We start from the raw sequence: 25,127 nt of genomic DNA on the forward strand, positions 1-25,127 counted from the left end.
ATTCAATGGGGCAAGCTTTGAATTGAGCCATGGCCGGCATTAAGCCAGGGGGTCCCGGGAATGACGTAGAAAAGAGATGCGAAGTTAATTGCCGACGCCCCCTCATTCTTTATTAGTGCCCCGGCACACTTATTTAGCACCCCTCTTTCGATCCGGGGTAGACTGATTGTCCCCGGTCACACTTTTGAAATCCGGCCGCACGTCGTACATGGCAGAGATCATGCCGAATGGGGGAAAATCATTCTCCCTAAGGGTAGCAAACATAGCCAAAGGCCCCTCACGTGGCCATGCTTCGGCTCGAACGGCCTGTCGGGCTGCCACGATATGACCGAGTTGTCAGGCTTATGGACAGCCATCTCACCACGCGACCTTGGACCACCTTCGCTGGCGATACCTTAGTGTTTTATTTCACACGAAAACGACCAATACTAGCTGTTATGCATTGTAGGCATTGTAGGCACAAGCCAATCTCCGTCAAGGCTGGAAAGAAACTCGTACAAGTCATCTGCCTCAATGTCCTCAGCAAAATGCGATCGTGTCGAGCTCGAGGGGCTGCCCTATTGGACGCGTCGTTGACGTTCGTGACGACGATAGGAATATCCATTACGTCCAAGATTTTCATGAAGAACTGCCAACTACACTAATCGTCCGCGAGGACTTTTCTTACAGAATCCATCAGCACACTTCCAATGACTTTCCTGCACTCCCGATCTTCGACCATCTGCTGCGAATCGACCCTGCACTCCTTGGCATCAAGCTCTCGGCGGGCCCGGTCAATATCCTCCAGCTCTAATATGCTGCGTGCTTTGAGAGCTGTGATGTTCTGTCCCAATGCCTTAGCCTTTTCTTCAACCTCGTAAATGAGCTCTGTCAGCACCGCCGAACGCGCAGTATCCCGCAACGCTTCGGCCAGACTCAACGCAGACGTGATAATGCGACTAGTATCCCCTGCGGTGATGGGCAATCGATGCACAGAGGTATGCCTCAGCTCGGTTAGTAGGGCAAAGATGCGCCGAAGCGTGTATTGTGGAACGCTCAATGCGTTGTCAGGAAGCTTGGGGAAGTTTTCCTTGAATACTTTGGGCCATGTTGTCAATTCAACGGCCACGGCACAGTCCCAGTCTTTGGCCCGCAGGATTTCGGGGAACCACTTCGTCGCAAAGTCAAAGCAGCACTCTTCGACTATGCGTTGCGTCGTTTCGAGTACAAGATGCTGTGCTTCATAAGGCAAACAAAACGAGTGCAAGGTTGAAGTCGATGGTGCGTCGTGTTCCATCGTAGAAGGAAACAAATCTGAAATATTAGCTGGCTCATCTGTGAAAGGGCGATATCTTAGGAACGAACCAGCAGTAGCTTGTGTAAAGCCATAGTTGTCAGTCCCAGAACGGGGCGACGCGGACTTTCCCCCCTTTACAGCCTGGTGATTTTCCCGAGACGCGTCGATGACCGTCAAGGGACTCTCCACAGGCTCTGCAGTGCTGGCTTTGGGCCACGGGAACTTCGGGACAGGATCATGTTGTGTGGGAGATAGATCAGCAAACTCGGCGTTGGCCCTGTCTTGGGACTCGAAAACTCCAACTGTGCACAAGTGTTGCGCGATCTCGAGTATTTTTTCGTAAGAGAATTTGAGCGAAACGGGGCGAAATTTAGCTTTATGGGAATTGAGTGCCTTCCGTATTGCCTTGGCTTTCTTGACTTTGGAAAGGCTGCCTTTGAAAATCGGCTGGCAGACGAGGTAGACGCGTTTTCGGTCAGAAAGTGAATATTTCATGTTCGCACCTGATTGCGTTTGGGGGTGAAAAATATCTAAAATCAAAGGAGGATTCGGTGACTGGGGTTCCTGGAAGAGAGCACACTGATAGATTGTGTGAAAATGTGTTGCGTTATGGGGCAGACCCGTTGACGTTGTATAGGCCTGGGGCCTATACCTCAATGAACGCAGCCCACTTGGATTTATTGGTGGTGGCATTCACCTGGTCAGTAGCATAGCATTCATCTGGTCCCGTAGTTTATTTCCAGGTATTCTCCAGCCTCATTGAATAGCTATGCAATACACACCTTTCTTCCGCACTTGACCCCCTCCAACAGAATCAACGTCCTTGATTCAGCACGCATCCTTCTAGCTCAATTGGATAGCTACCGCAACGCACTCACGACGGTGTGAGGGCTAACAGGAGCCCCTTTAGGACCAACCTTAGTACATTGGTAGGCCTCCCGCATATGGCTTGTTGGCCCCGTGGGTGGCGATCTCAGCTTGTGGCATCCCATAACCTAAGACATGAGGTAACGGAATAGTCATTATCATCATCAAGGCAATCACCGCTTTCATGAAACATAGTCGCGCTTACCATGAAGGGTATGCAGATCTTATGTGACACGGCGTCGACATATGTGTATGCCTGGGTCGGCACAGCCCATTGGGCGGAGGTCTTGATCAATCAGTCTGGAAAAGTCTCGGTGCCTGCCACTGGTAAACTTCAAGTCAAGTGGCAACCAAAACAAAGCTTCCCGAGCCAGGAAAGTTATTCAACAGAACTCGTCAAGTTAGTTGCGCAGAAGTTAAGCTCAAACGAGTGAACTTGATCGAACGCTAATGTGCAAAGCCTGGAAGCTTGATACCATTGGAGAGACGCAACATGTCATTCAATTTCTCTTCTTCTTCTTTGAATAAGTTGACTTTTATACAAGACTTTGACACAAACCACGATCCATAATCGGCAATTAATTTCAAGGTGCAAAGCGTTTTGCAGAACCAGAGAAGGCAGCTCTCTCAAGTTGATAGTCGTACAAATAGGAGTAGCCTCGAAGCTCGAAACAGAAGCGGAAGCAACACATTGCCTGATTTGTCAGACTGGTTATAGGTCAGCGATCCCCTTTAGTGGAGAGGGACGGCAATTTATTCTAGAGCCGTGAGCGTCTGCCCGACGTTGGCTTTAGTTGATCCAGGAGAAGCAGACTCATCGTCAGAAAGAAGTTCCTTGACAAAACCAGGCTCCGGAAACACGGGCTGACGATGCGAGCGAGTCGAGAAAAAGGGAATCGAGTCTTCAAACAAGTAATGAGACTCTCGCGGTTGATTGCCGGGCTCAAACCTGCCATCGCATCCAGAAGTTGAAGGTCGAACACCTGAGTGCTCAGGATTGGCAGGACCCCGGAACGCGTTGGAAGAGCGCGGGTGTTGGCTGGTTGAGCGCTGGGCACTCATGTTGGCGAAGTAATATGCACGTTCACGTGCTATCCGCTGTTTCTCTTGGTATGAGGTCCCTGAGCTATGAATGTACATCTCGTTTTGGGCGAACGAGTCGTGACCGTATTGTTGAGGTCGGTGACCATGCTGAGGTGTGTCACACTGCGCAGAACACTTGTCGTCTGGAGCCCGACCTTGAGACATGTACTCTACGAATGGATCGGAAGTTCCTGTAGAGTCTTGAGCAACCTTAACAGCATTTGCTTGTGAGTGTAGAGAAGCTCCTGAGCCTTGAGCCATCAGCGGTTCTGTTTTCTCGTACATCCGTTGACGGACGTGTTCAGTTTCGTGAAAAGTTTGAGGGAATCCGGGAGCAGGCTTTGTAAAGATCTCCCGAGGACGCCGAGTCTTCTGCCCCTGCCCATTGATGAGAGGCGAATGATACTGGGCAGTCTTCACAATAGCTGGCGCAGCTTTCATGCACCGTTCGACAGGCGGCGGCTGATCTTCTTCCACAACCGCGGCCGTTGCAGGCTTCGGTTCGAGGACGACATCAGTCGAAACTGTTGAAGCCTCACAATCGCTCTCGCTTGTGTCCAAGTCTGATTCTACAGTTGGTTGTCTGTAGATAGAACTTGGCGTCGATGGTGAAGCCTCCTTGACCAAACTCTGTCCGCGGCTACGACGCCGCCGGTGACGACCGAGTGGGAGGGAAATTGTGTGAGAAGTACTCGCGGTACTTCGCTTTGGTGTGTAAGGCCCCTGTGTCTTCGCAACTTCGGCAGAAGAACTTTTGGCCACGCTGGACCGCATCTTGGTGCTAGAAGGCTTCGAGGCGTCAGCAGGAAGGCAGTAATATCTTCATCTAGGACTCACATACCTTTTTGACAGGCTCTAATTTGAGCATTTCGCTCTTCCTACTTCTTTGAAGCCGGCAAAAGCTGCAGATGTTGGGCACAGGATTTCCTTCACCCACGGGGTGCTGTTTGTGGAAATGGGCAGAGCGGGCAAAGCCGCAACCCCAGCACAGATGACCGAAAGCATCCACTGCATATTTGTTGCCGTCGCAGTACTTCTTGAGGCACGGCTGGCAAAGATTTTTCCAGGCCGTATCGCTGGCACTCTGCGCTCTCTCTTCCTGGTGCCTCGTCGCCCGTCGAATGCCACATCCTGCGCAAAAGTGTCCGTCGAGCATCATACTCGACCGAGATCTGCCTATGAGAGTGTTCTCCCGAACGTGAAGGTCGGTGGCATCGACGACCGTCTCGTCGTCTGACAAGAAATCTTTGCCCCCCTGGTTGCCTACACTATTGGATGCACAAAGCGGGCGTCGTGTCGAATCAGCCATTTCCTTATCTGCCTGCTTGGATCCAACAATCTTGGAGCTCTCAAGCTTGTGAGTGTAGTCCTTCTCGAACTCTGCTATTGCTTTGCGGAATTCTTCCTTTGGAAGAAGGTTGTGTCTATGCTTGGAATTTGACTTCACGTCCTCAAATATAGAAAACGTAGACTCCGCCATGTCGGAAGGAACCAGTCGGTAGTTTCCCGGTGATGTTGACTCGGCACGGCAAGTTGAGCTGCTTGAAGATGACTCTTTCTGACCCAAAATTATTCTGCGGCGATGATTGGTGGCAAGAGAGTGTTTCTTAGGATGGCGTTCGTCAGTGTCGCTGGACGCGCCGCTGGTGTCGCTGTCTCCATCAGAGCTGACTGCACCGCGAATTTTAAGCTCAGAAGGATATGGTGACGAGACGTAACTTGACTTGCGACCGCCTTGGCCATTTCTACGTTGAGGATAGACCTCCACGTTGTAGAGATCTCGTGGTGCGGTATCGCGTAGGTGCTTGCGGCTCGAAGATCGCGCCACCCTCTGATACTTGTCTCCTTCGCGGCGGGACGAGATACCCAGTGCTTCCCCAAGGGTAGCAAGGATAGAGCCCTTATTATGCCGCCGACGCTCGTTCATACTGTGCTGCCGTCGTAACCCCTTTGTGTTATATGCTGCGTGCGATGCAGGGTCCGATGGGTAGGTGGTTGAGCTAGAAGATGAGGGCTGCGAGGAAAGATCAAGGTTGGCAATACTGGTCCAGCGTCTGTGGGAAATTATTGTCAGAGGACTGTGTTACGGGCGTGGGAAAAGGAGGATGTAGCAGAGGGAACGGCAGGAGCTTGGAGAGAAGTGCCGCTCTTGCAGTGCTTGACCTCCACAGGCCGCCCAAGGAAGGCGCGTGGTGATGTTTTGATTCTGGAGCCACTAGTCGGGAGACATAGATCAGGGTGGCAAATGCCATCAAATCCAACATACCGAAGACCTGTTTTGAGAAGTACGAATGACTTCCTTGTCTTTATTTCGGGACTCGACATTTTGTATTTGATAGCCAAAGCGCGAGAAGTCAACCAGTGTTGGTGTCTTGACAGTGCATCATTGGTGGTTGTAAGAGTGGGAGTGAAGATGGAGCTAGAAAAGCGTACTTCTTGGTTTGTGTTCAAAAGTGATTCATAGAGGATGATCTGCTTGGCCTGACAAATACGTTCGCGGCAGCAGTTGAGGCACCATCGTCCGCAACGATCTCCTTGGATGACGTCGCTTGGCCAACAGCAAGCGTTCAGGACACCCATCACACGTTAACATTGTCAAATAGTACAATTGGTATACAACTACCAGAGCCAAGTCTTCTGCTTTTGTGTCTAGGTACATGCCGGGCCTTCTGCCGATCGGCTGATGGTATTCCCCAAGCCCATGTCCTCCAAGCCAAAGTAAAGGAAATATCGAGGTAAGCTCCCGTGATGAGCTCTTGTCGTCAAGTCATCGCTACGCGGCGGCTGTTGGCTCGCTCGCCCGCCTGCCCTTCTAGTCCGATCGCAGAACGCGGGGTCCACGCTTCTTGATGGCCTTCTTCTTCTTTTGGCCCTTGTTGAAGGCGCTGACGGCCGCATGGTCACGGCCAATGTTGTCAAGGTCCTTGACCTTGTAAATGCGGATGATCCAGTTCTCGCTCGTGAATGCCTCCTCGACCGTGTCAAGAGTAGGACCTTCCGAGGGCAGACGTACTCCACGAACCCTGTCCTGTGCCTGGCCAGCAGGGAAGAGCGTGTGAAAGTTGTAGTAGGACATCTTGTACCTGGACTGTGCATTAGCAACTGCATAGTTTTGCAACTCAGGGCAAACTTACATCAAGCTGTTCTTCATAGTGTCAGTGGCGCCCTCATCGACACGGTACTCGCCACGGGGAGTAAAGAAGCTGCGCTCCTGAACCTCATCAGGCCAGATACCCTCGGCGATACGAACCATCCAGAGGAATTTGTTGATGTCGTCGCCGGAGTAGCCGAGGAGACCGCCAAATACGACAAGAACGTAGTCGACCTCATGCTGGCGCATGATGGGGTAGCTGACCTCCTCGCGAGAGGCCATAGCCTTACCAACAGTAGCAATGTGAGTGTTGTTCCACGTGTTGTTGTCCACGAGAGTGGGGCGGTCAGCCATGCCACCAATCTGGTAGCCGTAGTCCCACCAAGCCATGATCTTGGCGTCCTCCTTGGTGTTCTGGCGGATCCACTGGTACGCCTCGCGGTAGTCATCAATGATATGTTGGCTACCGTCGGGCATGCGACTGGCAAGAACGACGGAGGGTGAAGAGTAAGCGTTGGAGGTGACCCAGGTGCAATGAAGGACGAAAAGGAGCAAGTAGGCACCAATGGCACCGACGACAAGACTCTTGGACAACAGAGTGTAGATGCCGACGTACGGCTTGCTCGTAGACTTGAGTCCCTTGTTCGACTTCTTCGGGGCGGCTTCGGCAGTATCCTCGGCAGCTTCGTAGGCTTCGGCAGAGGGAGACCAGCGAGTCAGGAAGGTGTCAAGAAGCTGTGAGGCGGCCATGGCGGCGGCAACGCAGACACAGGGCGTCAGAGTGAGCATGAGACGAACCATGACACCGGCGAAGTAGCTGCCAAGCACAGCATACAGCACGAGGAAGATATGCTCGTCGCGAAGCTCCTGGAAGCAGAGGTAGATACCGGCGGGGAACAGCCAAATCATCATGTTCAGGTCGAAGAAGAATGCAGGCCAGGCAGTGGGCTGGTGCTCTGAAACGGACGCGATGATGGGGATGTGAATCTTGGCATAGCCAGTGTCCCAGAGAGAGTAAAAGCGGCCACCCCAGGGGGCAATGTATCCGAGCTGAGTCAAGGCAACGACGCCGGCGAGTCCGAGGCCGAAAGTCAGGGCAACCATGGTGTAGAGGAAGTTTTGGAACTGGCGGGCAGGAAGTGCGCTACGGACATAGTCGATGAAGGCCACCAATTGCAAGAATCCGAACATGCCTTTTCTTTGTAAGTTTGATTGTCGTCATCAATCTGAGCACCCAGCATTCAACTTACCGAGAGCGGGCATGTGCTCGCTGGTTTTGATGGGCAGGAAACCGACAAATGGAATGTTCATAGCGGCCACGGTGCCAAGGGCATACCAAGTCGTGTACGAGACGTATAGCCTGGTGCTGTACCTGCCAGTGGCGACCAGCACGAGGGCGTGGACGGGCAGCATGTTGGTGATGAAGGCGTAGCCACCCCACGAGGCAACCATGTATCCATAGAAGAGGGCGCACAAAGAGGCCCAGAGGATAGAACCGAGCTTGAGCGCTTTGATCCAGAGGAAGAAGGTGAAGACAAGCAGGAAGATGGCAATAGCCTCGTTATCGTAGCTGCCAGCCACGGAACGTGAGATGTAACCGGGGGTAATACCCATGAAGGCCGCGGCGAGAAGACCGGCGGAAGGCGAGGTGGTCATCTCGTTGGTAAGAAGGTACGCTGCGAAAGCCGTCAGGCCCGAGAAGGCCGGCGCCAGGAGGACGCAGATGTTGCGGATATCAACGGGAATCGTAAGGGCTCGGAGAGCATGGTAAATGGCACCGCTGGTGACCATGAGACCAGGGTAGAGAGTTCCTCCGGTAACCCGACCAAGAGGGTGCCAAGTGCGGTCATCAAACCAGTCCCAGAAGCTGTAGACTCCATTGGCAACGAGATATTTGGTGGCTCGGAAGTTGAACCACGGGTCGACTGGGTTCGGGGTCAGTACGGCATCCTAGAATTCGGGGAGAGAGCGGGGAATCGGCAGCGACGAACATTCGTGGATGATAGATTCAAAACCTATTGGCAATTAAAATTAGCGACGTTATCCTTAAGCTGCAGTCATGTGTGCGCGGTCGATTGAGGACACAATAGTGAGGTGAGAGTGGTCTTCGTGGCCAGCCTATTCGGACTTTTGGGGGGCAGCACTTACGAATGACAGAGAACAGACGACTTGCAACGCCAGCTGCCGCAATCAGGAGTAGGATAATCACACGTAAGAAGCTCCTTGTCTTCTGCGTGCTGCCTCCGAAGGAGGTTTCCACTGTTTGGGCCGACATTGTGGCCGTGAATGGTGGAAAGACAATGCTGAAGTTGGGAGACGACGTGGTGGGATTGATGTCGTCGATGAACGCTCCAGGCGTGCAGAAGGACAGCTTGAGCTTCTGCGACCCCGTATACACGCAATCTTGCAGGGGTGCAGAAGGGGGAAAGTCCGGCTACGTACATAGTGAGGTGGAACCGGGGTAGATTACGTTTTGCTACATAATAATCGGCCAATGTTCCGTTTTATTGCATTGATCATATTGACGAGGATAAAGAGTAATGATGATGGTCAGTGAATAGATGCTGGCTCCCGTGTTCTTGTTGACAATATGGAATGCTCTTGGGGGTGGCGTGGATTGGCCGTTTTGTTGTGGACGGTCACACCTTATACAAGTCTTCACAGGCGCTGTGTATACCGCGCGCAGACCAGCTCGGTGCAGCATCCAGAGAGCAGATCACGTCACCACATCACATCCTTGAATCCCATGACTGCATTATTTCAGTCATCTAGTCGAGCCTATTGTACACATGTACATCCAGTCAAGCGGAGGCAAATGGAAATGTCTATGCCATGGCGGTCGAGCGCAACGCCTTTCGGAGCTGCCCACCCGATGAAAGTCCCGCCACTCTATCCCTCAATGCTCATGGGAGAGCATGTCGTATCCCTGCGCAGAGCCCTCCTCGATTCTGGTTGCGTCTTGTCCGTTCGCATTCCTCCACATTCATCCTCACTCCCATTTCCATTACGGGTTCTCCTTCGCCAGGTTGGTGAGATAAGCCTCAAGATCGAACTTGGGGTCCAGCGGGTCCTGGTTGGCTATTGACAGGTTAGCTTTGATAGACCACATGCACAAGGCAGCGAGAGGTCGTAGGAATTGAAGAGCAGCCGCGGTGGCTTCGCTCGGATGGAACCGTGTGCCAACTACGAGAGTCGTACCTGAGCTAGTCGTCGCGGCGGCGACGGGAGAGTTCTTCTTGGCGTATTCGGCCTTGGCCTGGTTGATGAGCTGCTGCTTGTGGTCGTACTGCTTCTGCGCCGCGGCGGCCTTTTGGCTGGCAGTGATGGATCGCTGGTGGGAGAAGCCGTAGAAGATACCCAGGCCGAGGGCAGTGTAGCGAAGGACCTGTAAACCGAGTAACGGGTTAGCGATCAAATCAGTGCTACCAAGAATCGATCGTCGACGCTTGTAGAATCGTTCTGATGGATGGATGGAGGAAAGTTGCAGTCGGCGCAGGGATTGAGGTTTTGAGCTGTGAGGCGGGAAGCCTGAACGGCGAGGAAGAGGCCGCAAGGCCAGGAGGCGTGGCTCGACGTACGTTGACTCCGGATGAGGCAGACATGGCGAAAGTTGTCTGGGGAAATGCGACTGGATTTCGAGTGATGTGGGAGGATGATCGGGCAGCGCGCGGGTCGACAATGGCAGTCAATTGGCCCGTGGGAGGGAGTGATGCTAGGACGTTGAAGTGCGAAGTTTTGGTAAAAAGCTCGGGAGAAACCGCAGATTTTCCGGTCCTTCCATTGACCTCGTTGCTTGTCACTCCAATCCGCCGGCCCGCTGGGAGCTTGGACGACAACCGCATCCGCGGCCAGCCAACAGCGCTTCGGGCTGGGTGCTTACGTGATGCTACATGATTTCCCCGGCCATTTGCCGTCTCCAGTCACGTGCCAAATCAGGCACGTCCCGCGCGCCTGAGCTTGTCGCAGATGAAATGCCCCGTGGTGGTTTAGTTCGTACCTTGAGTGGATACAGGGGGGCAGCTGTCCACCTCAGGGACAGACAGGGGTCGCTTCCTCCACTGACGCCGCTGGATCGCGACGACGTGGGCTTGATGAAAGTTCCCCGAGCAAACACGCCTCAACGCTTGTCACGAGCTCCACCCCTATCGCTCCAGAAACTCGCTGCTGGACGTGACTTCAGCACAACACACCATAACCGCTTGGCTCCCGACTGATTGCATCGACCAATCTGTGAGAGTCCACCGTCTCCCTAGTCATCGACGCTTAGAACCGGCAGCTCCCGTCATGGGAGTAGGGAGTCGGCAACATGCAACAACGTCGTGAAGAAATCCTGGCCAAGAAGGCAAAGCTCGCAGAACTCAAGCGGCAGAGGGAGCTCCGAGCAAACCAAGCAACAGCAACTCGCCAGAGCATAGGCAGCCCCAGCGAGGTTCGTGACTATTTTTTTCTCTACAGCGTGTGCCATCAACATCTACCTACGTACTGACACAACTTTATCTATTGTAGCTCATCGCACCACAACCGGGGCGTGGCGACAACCGCCGCGATATCGAAGCTCTGATCAATACCCTCGTTGGAGAAAGCCGCCCTGGATCCACGACCACAGGAGGCGCGGCATCGCCGGCGCATAGGGGCAGCCGGCCCAACAGTGTGCTGTCAGCTGGGGAGATTAGCAACGAAACATCGGAAGTCGCCATAGCATCTGCATTGCAGCCCGCGCCCCCGCCTCCTCCTCCTCCGCCACAGGTTCTCACGACTATACCTTTGACCACCGTCTTTGAATGCCCACCTTCACCTGTCAAGGAGATCTTCTCCTACAGCAAGGGGGTACAGACTACCGAAGAATGGACCTTACCGAGCCGTCCTCAGGTTGACGCTGTGTCGGACGACGAGGATATTCCCGGCACCACCTCCACGCCCAGCAAGCGGATGAGCAGGAAGGAGCGTGATCGGGAGGAGGAACTGCGCCAGAATATAAGGAGAGAAGTTGAGGAAGAATTGAAGGCGACGAGAGAGTCTCTTCAAGAGGGTGCACCGCAGCAGGACCTACCATCAACAAACTTTCCACTGCGGAAGCTGACCGAAGAAGAGCAGAATGCTGTGCTGGTTTCTCCTGAGTTTGCAGACTTCCTGGATAAGTCTAGCAAGGTAATTGAGAGGGCCATCGACGAAGAGTTTGACATTTTGGTGGATTACGCTCAACATGGGCAAGATGTGGACGACGATGACGACGAGAGTGGCAATACCGGAGGCAAGGGAAGGCACAGAGTCAAGGAGGTCGCCCAATTCTATGATGAGAGGTGGTCAAAGAAGCGAATGATCAGCAGCATCGACTTCTCACCACATTTTCCTGGTCTAGTACTGGCATCATACACGAAGAACCCTTCAGCGCCACACGATCCTGATGGCTTGGTGCAAGTTTGGAGCCATGCGATGCACGACAGGCCAGAATTCGTTTTTCATGCCCAATCCGACGTGCTGACCGCCAAATTCTCGCCATATCATCGGAACCTGATTGTTGGAGGATCCTACAGTGGTCAGGTCCTTCTTTGGGATACGAGAGCGAAATCGGCGCCTGTACAAAAGACGCCACTGACAGGCTACGGCCATACGCATCCCATTTATTCGGTCGATATAGTCGGCACTCAAAACGCCAATAATATCATTTCGTGCTCGACGGACGGCATCGTTTGTGGATGGAGCATGGATGTCTTTGCACAGCCACAAGAGACTCTCGAGCTCAAGGCACCACCATCGTACAAGATTGACGACGTCAGCCCGACCTGTTTGGCCTTCCCCCAGGCAGATCCCACGTTCTTCTTGGTGGGTAGCGAGGAAGGCTCCATCTTTCCTTGCCACAGGTACGATAGAGCCGGCGCCAAGGCTGGCATTGATGCCCGGTTCAGCTACAAGGGACACACGGCGCCGGTCATGTCGGTCGACTTCCACCCTGCCCGTGGCCCCGTCGATCTCGGCGACCTGGTCCTGTCGTCTTCTCTGGACTGGAGCGTGCGCCTGTGGAAGGTCCGTGCCCCTGCTGCGACATCAACAGCGGGAGGCGAGGGCACCGTGTCGCCGCTCATCGACTTTGTTCGTGAGGACGTGGTCTACGATGCGAAGTGGTCGCCCATCAAGCCTGGTGTCTTCTCACTCGTCGACGGCGCTGGTTGGCTTGAACTCTGGGACATCACAGTCGAGACGGAAGAGCCTGTTGCCAGGATATCGCCCAGCGCTCGCAAGGATGGAAGGACCATGCTTTCGAAGAGCTTGAACAAGGTAACATGGGAGCCTTCGGAGGGCAAGCGCCTGGCGACGGGTGGCATCGATGGAGCTTTGACTGTGTTTGAGGTCGCTTCTGGCCTCGGTGGTACGGACGATCTGAAAGCAGAAGAGTGGACAAATGTCAAGAAACTGGTGAACCGAGTGGAGGCCGTTGGCGCCAACGGTATCGTGTCAGCGTAGTTGAATAGTGTATATATTGGTGGACTTTGACTGGCCTGAGAGCTGCTGAAAGGCGCGGTCCTGTATACCCTTTGGTAGCGATTGGTCAGTAGGGTACGAAAAGGATTTAGTAGGTTGCGAGGAGTTAGTACTGGGCTATAGTGATGAGGTCCCTGTGGATGCCATGAAGCTCCAGGTAGGTAGCAGGATGAAGGAGGAAGGGGGGGCTTCTGCAGCTGAGTCAGCCACTTTCGAGCTACTTCGTCTAAGCTTCTGGTCCACCGCGAAACAGCTCGAGATTTTCTTCCTTTTCACCTCTCCAAGTGGGCTTCAATAGACTCAAAGCTGCAGTCAGCGATGCCAACGTGCTAACCTGACCATGGTAAGCTTCCTTTATCTTGCTACGACTCAATGACAAGCATATGATGCGCAACCAAGAATTCTGCAAATCTCAACGACCCCGTACTTTGTACAGGACGCATGTGGATTCATTCTTACACTACAACCTTCTGATTACTGCCGAAACACACATTCTATACGAAACAATTGAATTGACATTTCGCTAACCATTCCTCAAGATCTAGATCCCTCCCATTCTTCCCATGATTTAGGTGTTGACGGGGGCCCCGGGGTACCGTCCACCTGCGACTTCAAACTTGGCCAGCGTCGCGTCGATTTCCTCCATCTCATCGTCGCTCAAGTCCACTAGCTTGGCATTTTCCTTGACTCTCGCAGCCGTAGTCGTGCCAGGAATGGGAATTATAGTCGGCATGCCCGGGCGTCTCGACAGCGCACGGCACCAACCGAGCGCGAGCTGCGCAGGCGTGACGCCCTTCTTGGCGGCCATACGCTCAATCTGCGCGGTGAGCTCAAGGTTGATGCTAAAGTTCTCGGGCTGGAAGCGTGGGAAGTGGCGGCGCACGTCACCCTCGGGCAGGTCGTCGCGGGACTTGAACAGGCCCGTGAGCAAGCCACGGCCGACTGGCGAGTAGGCGATGAGGGGGATGTCGTGTTCGGCGCACGCAGCAGCAACGTCGTTTGTGAGGACGTCGGTAGAGAAGAGGCTGAGCTCGACCTCGACGCCGACGATTTTCGTAATCTTCACAGCTTCCTGAATGGTCGCAGCTGACACTTCGGAGAGGCTGATACCGCCAATCTTGCCAGTCTGAACGTACTCCTTGTCAATAACACCGAGTGTGACTTCGAGGGGCGTGTTAGGATCGCAACGGGCGCACTCGAAAATGTCGATTTTCTTGCGAGGGCCGAGTAGAGCGATGCTATTGTCGAGAGAGCGACGGACACCGTCAGGCGAGCCGTCGGGCCCGAACTTCATAGAGAAGGCACCTTTGATGCTGAGAACGACCTTGTCTGCGTCTTCGGGGTACTTTTCGAAGTATCGATTCAGGAGAGTTAGCGAGTTGGCTTCTTGTGTGCCGTAGAACTCGCCGCCGTTCCAAAATGTCAGGTTGTTCGCGATGGCCGCGCGCAGAGCTTCGAAGGCCTGTTCATCCCCAGTGGGTTCTTCACGCCAGGTGAAGCCCATGAGGCCGAAACCGTGGGGGCCGACTTCTTGTCCGACGAGTTGAGGCATGGTGTGACTACTAGGCGGGTGTTGTGATGGCTTGTGGAGGAAATAAATATTCAGCTGTTGAGTAGTGTGCAGGGAACAAGCTGTAGAAGACTGGTGATGTCGATTGCACAGCATACAATTCAAGAAGGTTCAGCATCTCTTATACTGATCCTGGGAGGTCCACCAAAATGCGACATCAAATTCGTGTTGCATCGTGCTGGAGCGTTTCTTCCATACAAAATATCGGTACCACTCTCATCACTACTTCTTAGTTCCGGCCTCCGTTCGAGCCTCAACACCATCGAGATGTTTTCATTGCTCATGTGCGTCATACGGCCGCCCAATATTTAATCGCCGGTAGCCGGCCGAGTAGGTCGGTCGGGTTTGTTTGACACTGCCCTAGATCCGCGCCGGAGGCCCGGACTTAAATGTCGTCGGTGTGGTAAACTCCATTTTGCACCGTCAACGAAACACCCCACTGGCCTGAAGAGAGGATGACAACGTGTCACAGCATGATCAGATTACAAACAAACCCCGTTGATTACTGACATATCGATTCGGTAGCCGCTAGGCCGGTTAAAAGGGCCATAAGGGATTAAGTTCTGGGGTGCGCCGGCTTGGAGATGTCGGCGGACATAAGCGGTGGCTGTAATACGACGAGGCTCAATGCCGTTCACAGCAAAATTGGAGCCAGTGGTCCGAAACGACAAGCTTTGCAGTGTAGTTCCTATCGGGCAGCATGGCTTGCGATTCTGAACATGTCCAAGATACTTGAGCCCCCTTCCCAGGCCCGTATGTGGCAGCTTCTAGTCCAAGTCAACCAGTCTCTGCTGAACCAGGCTCTGGTGCGCCGTTCCTGCGACGCTCGTAGCACAATAGCCGTTCGCCTCCTGCCTCAAACGCTCCAATTTTTCCATCTCCATTCTCTTCGTCTCCAGTGCCCCCTCTCCACCTCCCGATTCCCGCCTCTGGTCTGGTGCTCCGCCATGCTCTGTCCCTCCCATCTTCCTCTCTCATGCCCCTCCACTTTGTCAGCTTGCCTCTCGCGGTGGTAATGCATTCTGCCAGCACTTTGCAGGTTGACTAGTACAGCGCGGTACCAAGCCGGAAAGTTCTTGAGTCCAACCTCCGCCAGTCCCGAGGACGTGCTCGGCATAATGTGCTGGTAACGGCAGCGTGATCCCCACTTGCAGGTCCCATGGTGGCAGTAGTGACGACAGTAATGCCCGCGTCCTGTCTTGAGCTTCGCCGACTGGGCGTGACGGTGGTGGTGGTGCGCTGAAGTGGCGGCAGTGCCCGTTTCGAACGCGAGTAAAGGCGGCGAGGGCTTGCCACCTGAAGGGACGACTGGATTGGGTACGGTGCGAGGGATCTCCTCAGTTAGCACGAGATCCGGGCTGGCATTGGCACTCTGAACAGTCTCCTCTCTACTGAGCCCTTCGTCGGTGTCACTGGGCTGTCCTATGTCTAGCTCGTAGCAAGGCGTATTTTCTGCCTTTGCGTATGTGCCAACGCTGGACATGCGGCTCGTCTGGGCGGGAGACAAGTATCGTGGCAGGCCGGCAATGTTTATGTGCTGGGGCAGGAGATCAAGAGGGATCAGTGGCACGATGCATCGGGTATGGCCTGGCCCTGGGCGCATGAGAAAGTACGTGGGACGGAGCCTCGCATCGATATCGAGGCCCTCGTCCTCGTTGACAGCAGGTTTTATGCCGATGATTCCCGGCACGGGCTTTTTGCCAACGGCCGGTGTGGGCTGCCGAGCGGGCGGCTTCTGTATCACCGGGGCCTCAAGAGATGCCTTGCGATCTTGAGCCTGGTGACTTGAAGCATGTGTTGTTTTTTGTTTGTTGTGGGCTTCGTCTGTTCGAGTATCAGGTGTCGAGTCGATGACAGCCCCATTGGAGACAGCCACGTTTCGTGGGTTGTGCTTCGAGTGTTGGAGGCCAACCCTGGGTCGACGATGCCATGGAGCCCTACGAGGCTCTACGTTGGACATGATGTCCTTGTCGATTCTGCACGAAATGGCAGGAACAGGTCTAAAATATACAGCCCCAAGCGAACATGATCAAGAAAGTCCAAGCAAGTGAATCGCCCTTCTCTACGCCACGGATGAGCAGGCAGAAGCATTTTATAATCATCATTCAAGTTTGTCCCCGTGTGTGCCACCATGATGTTGTCCGCCATCATGTACGGTGAGCCGCTTCCAGCATCAGCAAGCCAAACAGACGCTCTATTGCCGGGTTTCCACCCGTATCCTTGCTGACAGCCCATCAACACAGAATCCCAACTGCCGGGGCCCGTCCGCAAGCTCCACCTCTCTCTTCACCCACCGGCCCCCCTTCCTCAGCTCAACATCCTCTCCAAACCCCTTGGCCGCCTCAATCTCCACCGTCAGGTCGGCCTCCAAGCCCTCGCCCTCCTCATCACTGCTATCGCCGAGCTCCTCGTCAAACCCGCCTACAGGATCCCACTCCCCCGTCTCCCACACAAGCCTGATCGCCAGCGGCGGCATTGCAAACATCCGGCCCGCAATCGCCTTGACAGCGTACACATCAAACGACTTGGGAATCTCCGTCTCCGTCTCCTGCGCCGCCACGCCAGCCCCGGGTACAAACTGCACGCGCACGAGCCTCGCCTCCAGGAAGGACGGGTCCACCTCATCGCGGCGCACAATGTCGGGCTCGCCGTAGGAGGCGCACAGCGCCGCATACAGCGGGTGCTGCTCCAGCACGCGCGCCTCGTCCTCCTCCGGCGCAGCGGCGAGCTGCTTCGCGATGCGGGAGAGGTAGAAGAGCTCCGCGTTCGTCCTGTCCTGAGGCGTGATGGTGGCGAAGTTGAGCGTCTTGAGCGAGGGAAGGCGGGCCGTGGTGATCATGTGCGCCTCGTCCGTTGTCCTGGCAGCGGCGTCTTGGTCGTCTCCTGCAGGGCGCGCGGCGCCGGGAACGGGGTTCGCCCAGAGGGGGTTGTTGGAGAGGCGGAGGGCTGTGAGACTCGGTGCGGATGTCGGCAGGGCGTCGATGAAGGACCAGGAGGAGATGGCGTTGTAAGAGACATCAATGTAGGTGAGGGACGGCGCGAAGATGGGCGGAGGCGCGTCCGGGTGCGATCGGATGGCGGAAATGCTGTTGCCCTTGAGATGTAGGATTCGGAGGGCTTTAAGGGAGGCGAGGGGAGCAATGTCTGCGAGGGATGTAAATTCATTGTATTCAAGGTCAACGGTCGTCAAAGTCGACGCCAAGGTAGAAAGATTGGCCTCGGGAATTGAAGTGAAATGGTTGAGGCTGCCACTGAGCCGGTCGAGGACTGGAAAATTCGATGCGATCTCGCAGATGCTCTCCCAGGAAAGCAGGGTTTCTTCAAGCTCGAGCTCCTTGACTTCCTTGAAGGCTTCGAGGGCACTCCTGGTCGTAGGTTCCGACTCTGGGTGGATGATCTGAAACCGGTTGCCGCTGCGAGTCGGAGTCAGTAATGGCCCTTGAAAGGCATCGCGAGCGAAAATGACAGTAGAAGCGTACTTGAGCCGCAGACTCTTCAGCCCCTCCAACTCTCGACAGATCCTGACGACCGTCCCAAAACTCTCAAACAAGTTCCTACTCAGATCCAGCTCGAAAATCAAAGGGCTGGTGTCTTTGACTCCGCGACCGCCATCCTCGAACATGACGTCCCACGCAATCCTCATGCCATCCAGGATGACGATCCTCAGGTCCTCAACCTTTGACAGCTGTCGCCGGATCTTGTCGAATCCCACCTCTTCAGCAACCTTTTTCCCGAAGAAGATGATATCGATCTCCGGGTTGCGCGATGGCGAAGTCACGTTGGATCCATCGCCGATGGGCACCGTGGCATACTTCTCGAGCAGCGCAGAGACGAAACTCTGTGGCTTGTCGGCGCGGCGGGAAGGCCGGACGAAGGAGGCGGCAGAGCGCGATCGTGAGAGGCCTAGATTTGTGAGTGATATTGGAACGGATGACAGGCAGAGCGTATGGAGGTGAATTACAGTCGAAGTAGCGGGCGCCCTTGTGGTGTCCGTCGTGCTTTCCGCGCGAGGGGTCGTCCCATTCTACACCGAGCCAGGTGCCAGTCGTACCGACAACCTCACCAATATAACGAACGGTGCACAGGGCGCCATCATAGGAAAGCCTCTGGCCGAGGTGGTGGGTTTCGGCCATGAGAGCACGGTGAGTTGTGAGATGGAATCGAGGGTCTGAAGTTCGGGCGAGTGGGTTTCGTTCACGAAGCGTTTCGCAGGTGTCACGCACGCTCGGGTGGCCCCACACGTCACGAACAGGCGGCATCACGGCCAAGTCAGTTCCGATTGCAGCACCACACCATTGCACAGGGTCAGCAACATGCTTCACAGTCATCATCCAGATTGCCTCGTGACATGCATACAATTAAAATCTCACAGCTACATTTTTACAGCTTCGACTTGCCGTCGCCGACGACCCTCAACAGCGCGCGACCGTTGCTGAGGCAAACCTTGCCGCCCTCAACCTTGGTCTCGAAGCGAATCTCTTCCCAGCCATCCTTGATGTCGCCAGTCCTCCAGACGTTCGTCGACAGCTTGTCGCCGGGCATGACGGGGCTTGCGAAGCGGGCCTGGTACTCCTTGATGTTCGCGGGGTCGCTGCCGCCGAGCGCCTTGAGCAGGTCGTGCGCTGTCGCGTTCCACGAGTACAGGCCGTGCATGATGGCGCCGCCAAAGCCCATCTTCTTGCCGGGCTCGGGCGTCGCATGCAGCGGGTTGTAGTCACCATTCAGGCGGTACAGAAGCGCCGACTGGGCATTGGTCTGGTGCGTCAGCACGGCGTCGGGCGCCTTGCCCTTGGGCGGCGGGAAGTTCTCCGTCGCGGGACCCTTGGGGCCGCCCCAGTTGCCCTGGCCGATGTAGAAGCCCGAGCCGACGACGCGCGAGTAGACCTCGTTCGAGTTGACGTCGACAATGTCTGTCTGCGTCTCAATGACAGTGCCGGGACGGCCCTTGTCGTAGACGCCGAGGACCTTGGAGCGGACCTCGAACTTGCGGCCGACCGAGGATGTGGGAAGGGGTTTGAAGAACTCAATCTTGCGCTGGCCGTCAACGACGCGACGGGCATCGAATTCGGGAACGCCAGGAATAGCGATGGCCTTTTGCGCAGCGTAGAAGTCGATCGTTTCCTGCGAATTGCCCTTGAAGGCTAAGAGGTCTTGTTAGAGTGTCATCTGGATGTTTCGGAGGTGTCGGAGCTTACGGAGGATCAGGGAGTAGGTAGGGAAGACGGCGAACTTAGGGTGAAGCTCCTACGAGGTGTTAGCTGCCGGCACGAAAGGGACAGTAAGGCTAGCTGTGGAAGGCACACGCACGTAAAGGAAGTGAAGCTCATCGACTGTGGCGCCAATGGTGTTGGCAAAGAGCAGCACATCGCGCTGCAGCCATGAGATCTCCTGTGGAGGATACTCGAATCCGACGCCGGGGCCGCTCATTGTGGACTGGTCTTCGGAGAGGTGGTGTGGTGGTGATTGGGAAAGGGAGGTATGTTCACACGCTCCGACAAACAGATAGACGTGGCGGCTGTGATAATATGTAGATGGCTGACGACAAGCCGAGGCAGACTTGAGAAAGAGGGGTGTATCACGTCTTTATTGCAGCTCCGAGTCGTGGTTCGGCATTCGCGTTGTCGGGGAAGACACCTGGGGGGGGGGGAGCTCCCGCCAAACAGTGCCGAGGTTCCAGGTGCTGGTAACCACTTGGTGGCCGGCCCCGCTTGCTGTTCTGTCTTAGCGTCTCGCTGCTTTTCTTCGGTTAGAACGCAATCGTTTTCGAGGGAAGGGGACACAAATCAGTGTTGAAACTTGACGATGCGATATCGATGAAGTATAAGGCTTATCTCAATGCAATTCGGAGGAACATGGCTGATGCCTTCGCTGAAATACATTTCATCTCAAGATCTCAGCGCAAAATGGGCCACATGGACACGCAATACCAGAGTAGGATCACCTGCTGATGAGCACTACAGTTAAAAGCGGCGACATCCTCCACCATATTATCAGATGCGGCTGCAGTGAAGGGGAGACAAGTGCGGGGGGGGACATTAGTCTCCTTTGCTTAGTCAGGTGCGCAACTCCATCTGCTCATCATATTCATAGCGGTGAAGATGGCGCCCCTGCATCACCGTCAAGGTCGAGATGCTTCGTCAAGCCTTCTGTCAGCATCGGTCATCATGCTGCCCTTCTGTGTCTTGACGAGCTTTCTCATTCAAATGTACAGATATCATGACGTTTCCTCAATCGTTGTTGTTATGCTCAGTCTTGAATGTGCAGAGAGGTGATCGTGGGATAGTTTGCCAAAGAAGCATGTCAAATAATGGCAGAGCAGAATTATCAGATACATCACTTCACGAATACTTTCTTCATCTGTAGGTACATTAAGGTACCTTAGGTAGATGGCCGGGGCAGGATGAGCTGGACAGCTCACTGGCCGAAATCTGGAACCAGTAGCTGTCTGACATCGGATATGTAGGAAATGGCGAGGAAGGAGCATGGTTGCCGGGGCGTTGAACCGTCACTTACTTGCCCGATTTTTAACGACACCATCCTATGGTAGCCTTCTATTGTTTTTCAACTTGCTTGTTGAGCAACAAGGCTCAAAGTTCTTTCAACCACGTCCTGCATCACCTTCAGCTCCCACAACAAACGCAACTCCCATACTCGCCTTCACTCTTCTCGTCTTCCACCTCGCATCCCCTCTTCTGCAAATCTCCGCCAGAATACTACCATCACTCTACACGTGCTACCACTGCCAGTCCCAAGTTTGTAAGAGCTTCTGCCTAGCCTTTTAATTCCTCGACCGGCTAATTTCCTTACAAGCTGGCGACTTCACGAGCTGTGTATCATCGGCCTGGATATCCTCCCTCACATTGCACGAACTCTCAAAGGCCCAAAGTAGCTAGGAATCAACTATGTCTCAGGTGACATCGTCTCAGGGCGTCAAACGCATGGCCCCTGATGCCAAGATGGCTGGCGATGCTAGCATTGGCCTGAACGACGACAAGACTCCAGCCAACGCCAAAAAGCTCAGGAAGGAGCGTCTGGCTCTCGCATATGATACTGAAACTCTTATCAACCGTCGCGATGACATGGATCATCAGATCTCCCGGGCAGCTCAGGATAAGAGCCAGAACGGCGGCGAGCCCCAGGTTGAACTCGTCCTTGCCGCCTCCAACCTCCAAGACGCGGAGCGTCACCACGTGCAAAGGCTCAACAACAGCATCACAGAGGCCGAGAAGCTATGGCTTGCTGAGCCCATTGAATCCCTTCACTACAACATGGTCTCTCTTTTTGAGCTTCGAGCGCGGTTCAAAAATCACCTTGGCCCTCGCATGGTTTCCACACTTGAGGATGATACCACGTCCTCGTCAGATCCGTGCTCCGATGACGAGGGAAGTATCAACAACGACACCGCTCTGAGCAAGGCGAATTCGTCGGTCAAGCGCCGTGCCCAAGACGAGTCGAACCGCAAGCACATCGGTGACGATGAACCGCCTTCAAAGAAGTTCAAGCAAGGCGAAAACAAAACTGTCGAGAGCCCTGTTCCTATTCCTGTTCCTATCCAGAAGGCGCAGGGGAGTCGTCTGTCCGAGTCCCGCCGCGACCAAGCATTCCACAATACTGACTTCCATGAATATGTCAGTGGTGGCAGGACTAAACACAGCAAGGACACAGCGCATCGCTTGAGCGACGTTGAGGAAGACTTCTCACGCAGACAACTTCAGAGCTCGAAGAAGCACGCCGAATCCACTGCCGAGAAGAAGGCCAGGAAGAAGCGGGAGAAGACGATGAAGAAGAAGGAGCGCAAGCGCACCAAGAATGCCACCTCGCAGCACAAGAGAGGTGAAAGTCGCCGTCGGTCTACTGAGAAGAAGGCTGATAACTCGGAGGACAGGCCTGCCCCTGAGGTGCGCCGGGTCACTGCTGTCCCCATTCCAGCTCATTACCCCCGACCTGACACTCCTCTCAAGTCCATCTCTTCCGTCCCGCTTCCAGGCCACTATAAACAGACATCTGCCCAAGCAACGCCTATGAGTGTTCGCCACGGAACCAAGATCCAGGCTCCTGTCGACCCTGGTGCTGTAAAGCATCACGAAGGCGGCCCTCGCCGCCCTGACCTCCCGATTTTTCACTCGGCAGACTACGCCACTGACGGCCGTGATGCCATCCCCAAAACTGCAACCCCCGACCCGAAAGCCAGCACAAAGACCTGGCGTCTAGAGAGCAGCGAACATCGCCGCTCCCATGGCGGATCCGATATCACCATGCGTATCGGACGTATCGGCTCCACCGACGATACCATGCGCCACCCTGACCCGGCTGACGAATCTCCCGTTGAGGTTGTCCGCAAGAACAAAGATGGCCGACCTAAAGGCAGCAAGACCCAGACCGCCACGACCAAAAGCCCCATCGCTCCATCCAACGCAAAGCCCGCTACGACTATTGCCACCAGCCCCATGGCTACGCTGCCTTCGACGGCTACGCCGCCTTTGACGGGCAGCCAACCCTCAGAGCTCGTCCGCGTGTTGGCACCCTCCAACCTCGTCCCCACCGCTTTCTACAGCCCAGCTTCGATTCGCGAGCAACAAGCCAGAGAGGCGAGATTCAAGGCCCAGTTGGAGAAGGATGCTGAGGTCTTCGTTCGGGAGAGAATTGAGTGGCGGCGCGCTATGAACCTTGACTAGAGATGCTCTGGCCAAGCCAGCGCGAGAACCTTGCTGCAGAACATTCCATGAAACGCATGGGCAATGCTTTTTCTTCCCCCGCGAACTCAGTTGCATTGATTCATGTCATTTCTTTCTGGACTGGACGTGGGTCAAGTAGGCTCACTGCAAAGGAACCTCGCTCCTCTGGTGTTTGACACCTAAGTTACGATACACAACTTGTCTTCTCGGCTGAATGGGGAGGCAAGGCCAGCTTCGTCTGCTTGTTAGGCTATGTACAATAGAATAGGAGTTGCCTGGAAGGTTCACAGTATAACCACAATTGTAGGGCACGCGTGCTTCTGGCTAGTTTTCCGGCCTTAGATGTCTCAAATTGTGCGGCAAGCCCTAGAGAGAAGACAGAATAACAAAACAATGACAAGACGTGGCTTAGCCAAATGTGCATACTCCATAGGGCCCTCTGAGATCAGCGAAGGATTCGACAAACCCGTTTCCCTCTACCATTATATACACAAAGGGGATTGGCCTGCAGATCGCAAACTGACAACGTCTGCTACTAAGCAGTCAGACCCAAGATCTACAACCAAAAGAAGTGCCATGAAGTTAAGTATTCAGTGACGTTTACTCTCACAAAAAAAGATCATGGCCAGAGGTTGTGCTGGAAGCCGCCCGGGAAGGGACGGGTCAAATCGTTATAGAACACCCAGCCACCATAAACCTGTTCATCACTGGTGGCAGTTCAGACCGTGCAGGAGGCCGTTTGCGTGTACCAAAACCAGTACCCAAGAGGGCGTGCCGATCCGATATACTGGCACTTCCAGGGAGAGAACCCCCCTCCCCCGGTCCCCCGCATAACGTTGGGGAATGGTGGAAAGGCAGATCCCCAACACGGGGCCAATTGACCTTTTCGTCCTTGCAGGTCTGGTAGGTTCGCACGTATCCTGGTGACGAGGTTCCTTGTGTTGTTCGTCATGGCGCAGTCGCGATCGACCACCATTGTGCCACTGCCCCCGAGGGCCTCTGTGTTTATGAGCGAATAATCCCGTGATCGTCTGCCTGAACTCCTGAAGCTTGCAGCCGATCCAGCAGAGGAGTTCTGGCACGAGATGTTGGGCGACGGCCCATCACTGGTTCAGTCCATGGCCCCGAGGCAGCGTCAGGTCTCAGTGCTGTTACACGAAACGGCGGGGACGCTCCCATGTTGTGGGCAACCGGGCCAGCCACCATTGTACCTGACCCTCTATGACCGAAGGCATGCCGATCTCAACGGTGCAGATCTTGGGGGGAAGCGACTCTCAAGACAGGTCCGGCGATTTAGCATTGAATTGACAACTAGTTGATCAGCCGGACGGACGGAAATGGGAGGTCTAGGTAAAGCCGATCGAATCGCGAGACCATGGGCGAAGCAGATGGTCAGTACTGACGGGAGAAACGCAGAAATGCTGTCAGGAGATTTTGCCCGCCTCGTCTGTGGCATGCTCTCCGCCGCCTGTCAGCTGTACCCACAACCCGCAGTTGAGAAGGGAATTGAGTTTCCAATGGGATAGTCTGGAGTCGCGCATGTTGGCTCGCGAACAACGTTCAGGAGCGATCACGTTACTCGAGTTGGCGACGAAAGTGGAAAGGTGAGGAGCTGGCTTGCCCGAGCACTGAGGGGAACAAGCTTAGCGCTGCCGCAGGCTCATAGCGGCTGAGCCTTAGACGTCGGCAGGCGCAGTAGTCGACACCATGTCACAGGGGGCTGTGGTACTGCTGAGTCTCGTTTTCATGGTTCAGGCTCTTGATGAGGAAGCCAACAGATCAACGGTGGATACAGTAAACCCCCCCCCCCCAAGCACGTCCCGTGCGAGGTTGTGACTGCGTGTCGGTCACTGTGGTGTCGACCCTCGAGCCAAGCGGCACAGGTTGCTGGGAAGAGAGTGAAGCGAAGCTGCAGGCATTCAGCCAGACCGGCTTTCCGCAGGTCCCATGAGGTATGGCGGTCAAGAAGGAGGATGGCAGCGTCCAATTCCCTCGGGGCACGGGGACAAGCGAGCGAGGTTGGATCTTGCGTCGCGCATCTCGGCCTAGGATGCGTCGATTTGGTGCTCCAAACAGAGGTGCAAT

General features: G+C 54.8%; 10 protein-coding genes across 10 annotated transcripts; 2 read left to right on the forward strand and 8 right to left on the reverse strand.

The window, feature by feature from the left end:
* Window positions 1-640: 640 nt before the first annotated feature.
* D7B24_000072 (uncharacterized protein) lies at window positions 641-2,622 on the reverse strand (the record flags this gene model as incomplete). The annotated part of the gene is made up of 6 exons (XM_028634337.1): window positions 641-1,182; window positions 1,345-1,650; window positions 2,059-2,098; window positions 2,194-2,271; window positions 2,349-2,429; window positions 2,590-2,622. The coding sequence occupies 6 exons, from the start codon at window positions 2,620-2,622 to the stop codon at window positions 641-643; spliced, it is 1,080 nt and encodes a 359-aa protein (XP_028499377.1).
* Window positions 2,623-2,896: 274 nt separating this feature from the next.
* Window positions 2,897-5,153, reverse strand: D7B24_000073 (uncharacterized protein; the record flags this gene model as incomplete). The annotated part of the gene is made up of 2 exons (XM_028634338.1): window positions 2,897-4,015; window positions 4,068-5,153. The coding sequence occupies 2 exons, from the start codon at window positions 5,151-5,153 to the stop codon at window positions 2,897-2,899; spliced, it is 2,205 nt and encodes a 734-aa protein (XP_028499378.1).
* Window positions 5,154-6,038: 885 nt separating this feature from the next.
* Window positions 6,039-8,592, reverse strand: STT3 (oligosaccharyl transferase stt3 subunit; the record flags this gene model as incomplete). Its single annotated transcript, XM_028634339.1, has 5 exons — window positions 6,039-6,309; window positions 6,361-7,510; window positions 7,568-8,242; window positions 8,309-8,332; window positions 8,466-8,592. The coding sequence occupies 5 exons, from the start codon at window positions 8,590-8,592 to the stop codon at window positions 6,039-6,041; spliced, it is 2,247 nt and encodes a 748-aa protein (XP_028499379.1).
* A 729-nt stretch (window positions 8,593-9,321) lies between these two features.
* On the reverse strand, window positions 9,322-9,919 carry D7B24_000075 (uncharacterized protein; the record flags this gene model as incomplete). Its single annotated transcript, XM_028634340.1, has 3 exons — window positions 9,322-9,395; window positions 9,516-9,702; window positions 9,896-9,919. 3 exons carry the CDS (start codon window positions 9,917-9,919, stop codon window positions 9,322-9,324), a joined length of 285 nt encoding a protein of 94 aa, XP_028499380.1.
* Window positions 9,920-10,623: 704 nt separating this feature from the next.
* D7B24_000076 (uncharacterized protein) lies at window positions 10,624-12,779 on the forward strand (the record flags this gene model as incomplete). Its single annotated transcript, XM_028634341.1, has 2 exons — window positions 10,624-10,746; window positions 10,824-12,779. 2 exons carry the CDS (start codon window positions 10,624-10,626, stop codon window positions 12,777-12,779), a joined length of 2,079 nt encoding a protein of 692 aa, XP_028499381.1.
* A 586-nt stretch (window positions 12,780-13,365) lies between these two features.
* PLR1 (Pyridoxine 4-dehydrogenase) lies at window positions 13,366-14,349 on the reverse strand (the record flags this gene model as incomplete). Its single annotated transcript, XM_028634342.1, has 1 exon — window positions 13,366-14,349. One exon carries the CDS (start codon window positions 14,347-14,349, stop codon window positions 13,366-13,368), a length of 984 nt encoding a protein of 327 aa, XP_028499382.1.
* A 785-nt stretch (window positions 14,350-15,134) lies between these two features.
* D7B24_000078 (uncharacterized protein) lies at window positions 15,135-16,327 on the reverse strand (the record flags this gene model as incomplete). The annotated part of the gene is made up of 2 exons (XM_028634343.1): window positions 15,135-15,222; window positions 15,429-16,327. 2 exons carry the CDS (start codon window positions 16,325-16,327, stop codon window positions 15,135-15,137), a joined length of 987 nt encoding a protein of 328 aa, XP_028499383.1.
* Window positions 16,328-16,561: 234 nt separating this feature from the next.
* On the reverse strand, window positions 16,562-18,500 carry D7B24_000079 (uncharacterized protein; the record flags this gene model as incomplete). Its single annotated transcript, XM_028634344.1, has 3 exons — window positions 16,562-17,780; window positions 17,847-18,270; window positions 18,329-18,500. 3 exons carry the CDS (start codon window positions 18,498-18,500, stop codon window positions 16,562-16,564), a joined length of 1,815 nt encoding a protein of 604 aa, XP_028499384.1.
* Window positions 18,501-18,747: 247 nt separating this feature from the next.
* Window positions 18,748-19,794, reverse strand: D7B24_000080 (uncharacterized protein; the record flags this gene model as incomplete). The annotated part of the gene is made up of 3 exons (XM_028634345.1): window positions 18,748-19,508; window positions 19,563-19,611; window positions 19,675-19,794. 3 exons carry the CDS (start codon window positions 19,792-19,794, stop codon window positions 18,748-18,750), a joined length of 930 nt encoding a protein of 309 aa, XP_028499385.1.
* A 1,475-nt stretch (window positions 19,795-21,269) lies between these two features.
* Window positions 21,270-23,042, forward strand: D7B24_000081 (uncharacterized protein; the record flags this gene model as incomplete). Its single annotated transcript, XM_028634346.1, has 1 exon — window positions 21,270-23,042. One exon carries the CDS (start codon window positions 21,270-21,272, stop codon window positions 23,040-23,042), a length of 1,773 nt encoding a protein of 590 aa, XP_028499386.1.
* Between the last annotated feature and the right edge of the window lie 2,085 nt (window positions 23,043-25,127).

This window comes from Verticillium nonalfalfae (genome assembly GCF_003724135.2).
Source record: "Verticillium nonalfalfae strain VnAa140/NRRL 66861 chromosome Unknown scaffold_1, whole genome shotgun sequence".
Taxonomy (NCBI): Eukaryota; Fungi; Ascomycota; class Sordariomycetes; order Glomerellales; family Plectosphaerellaceae; genus Verticillium; species Verticillium nonalfalfae.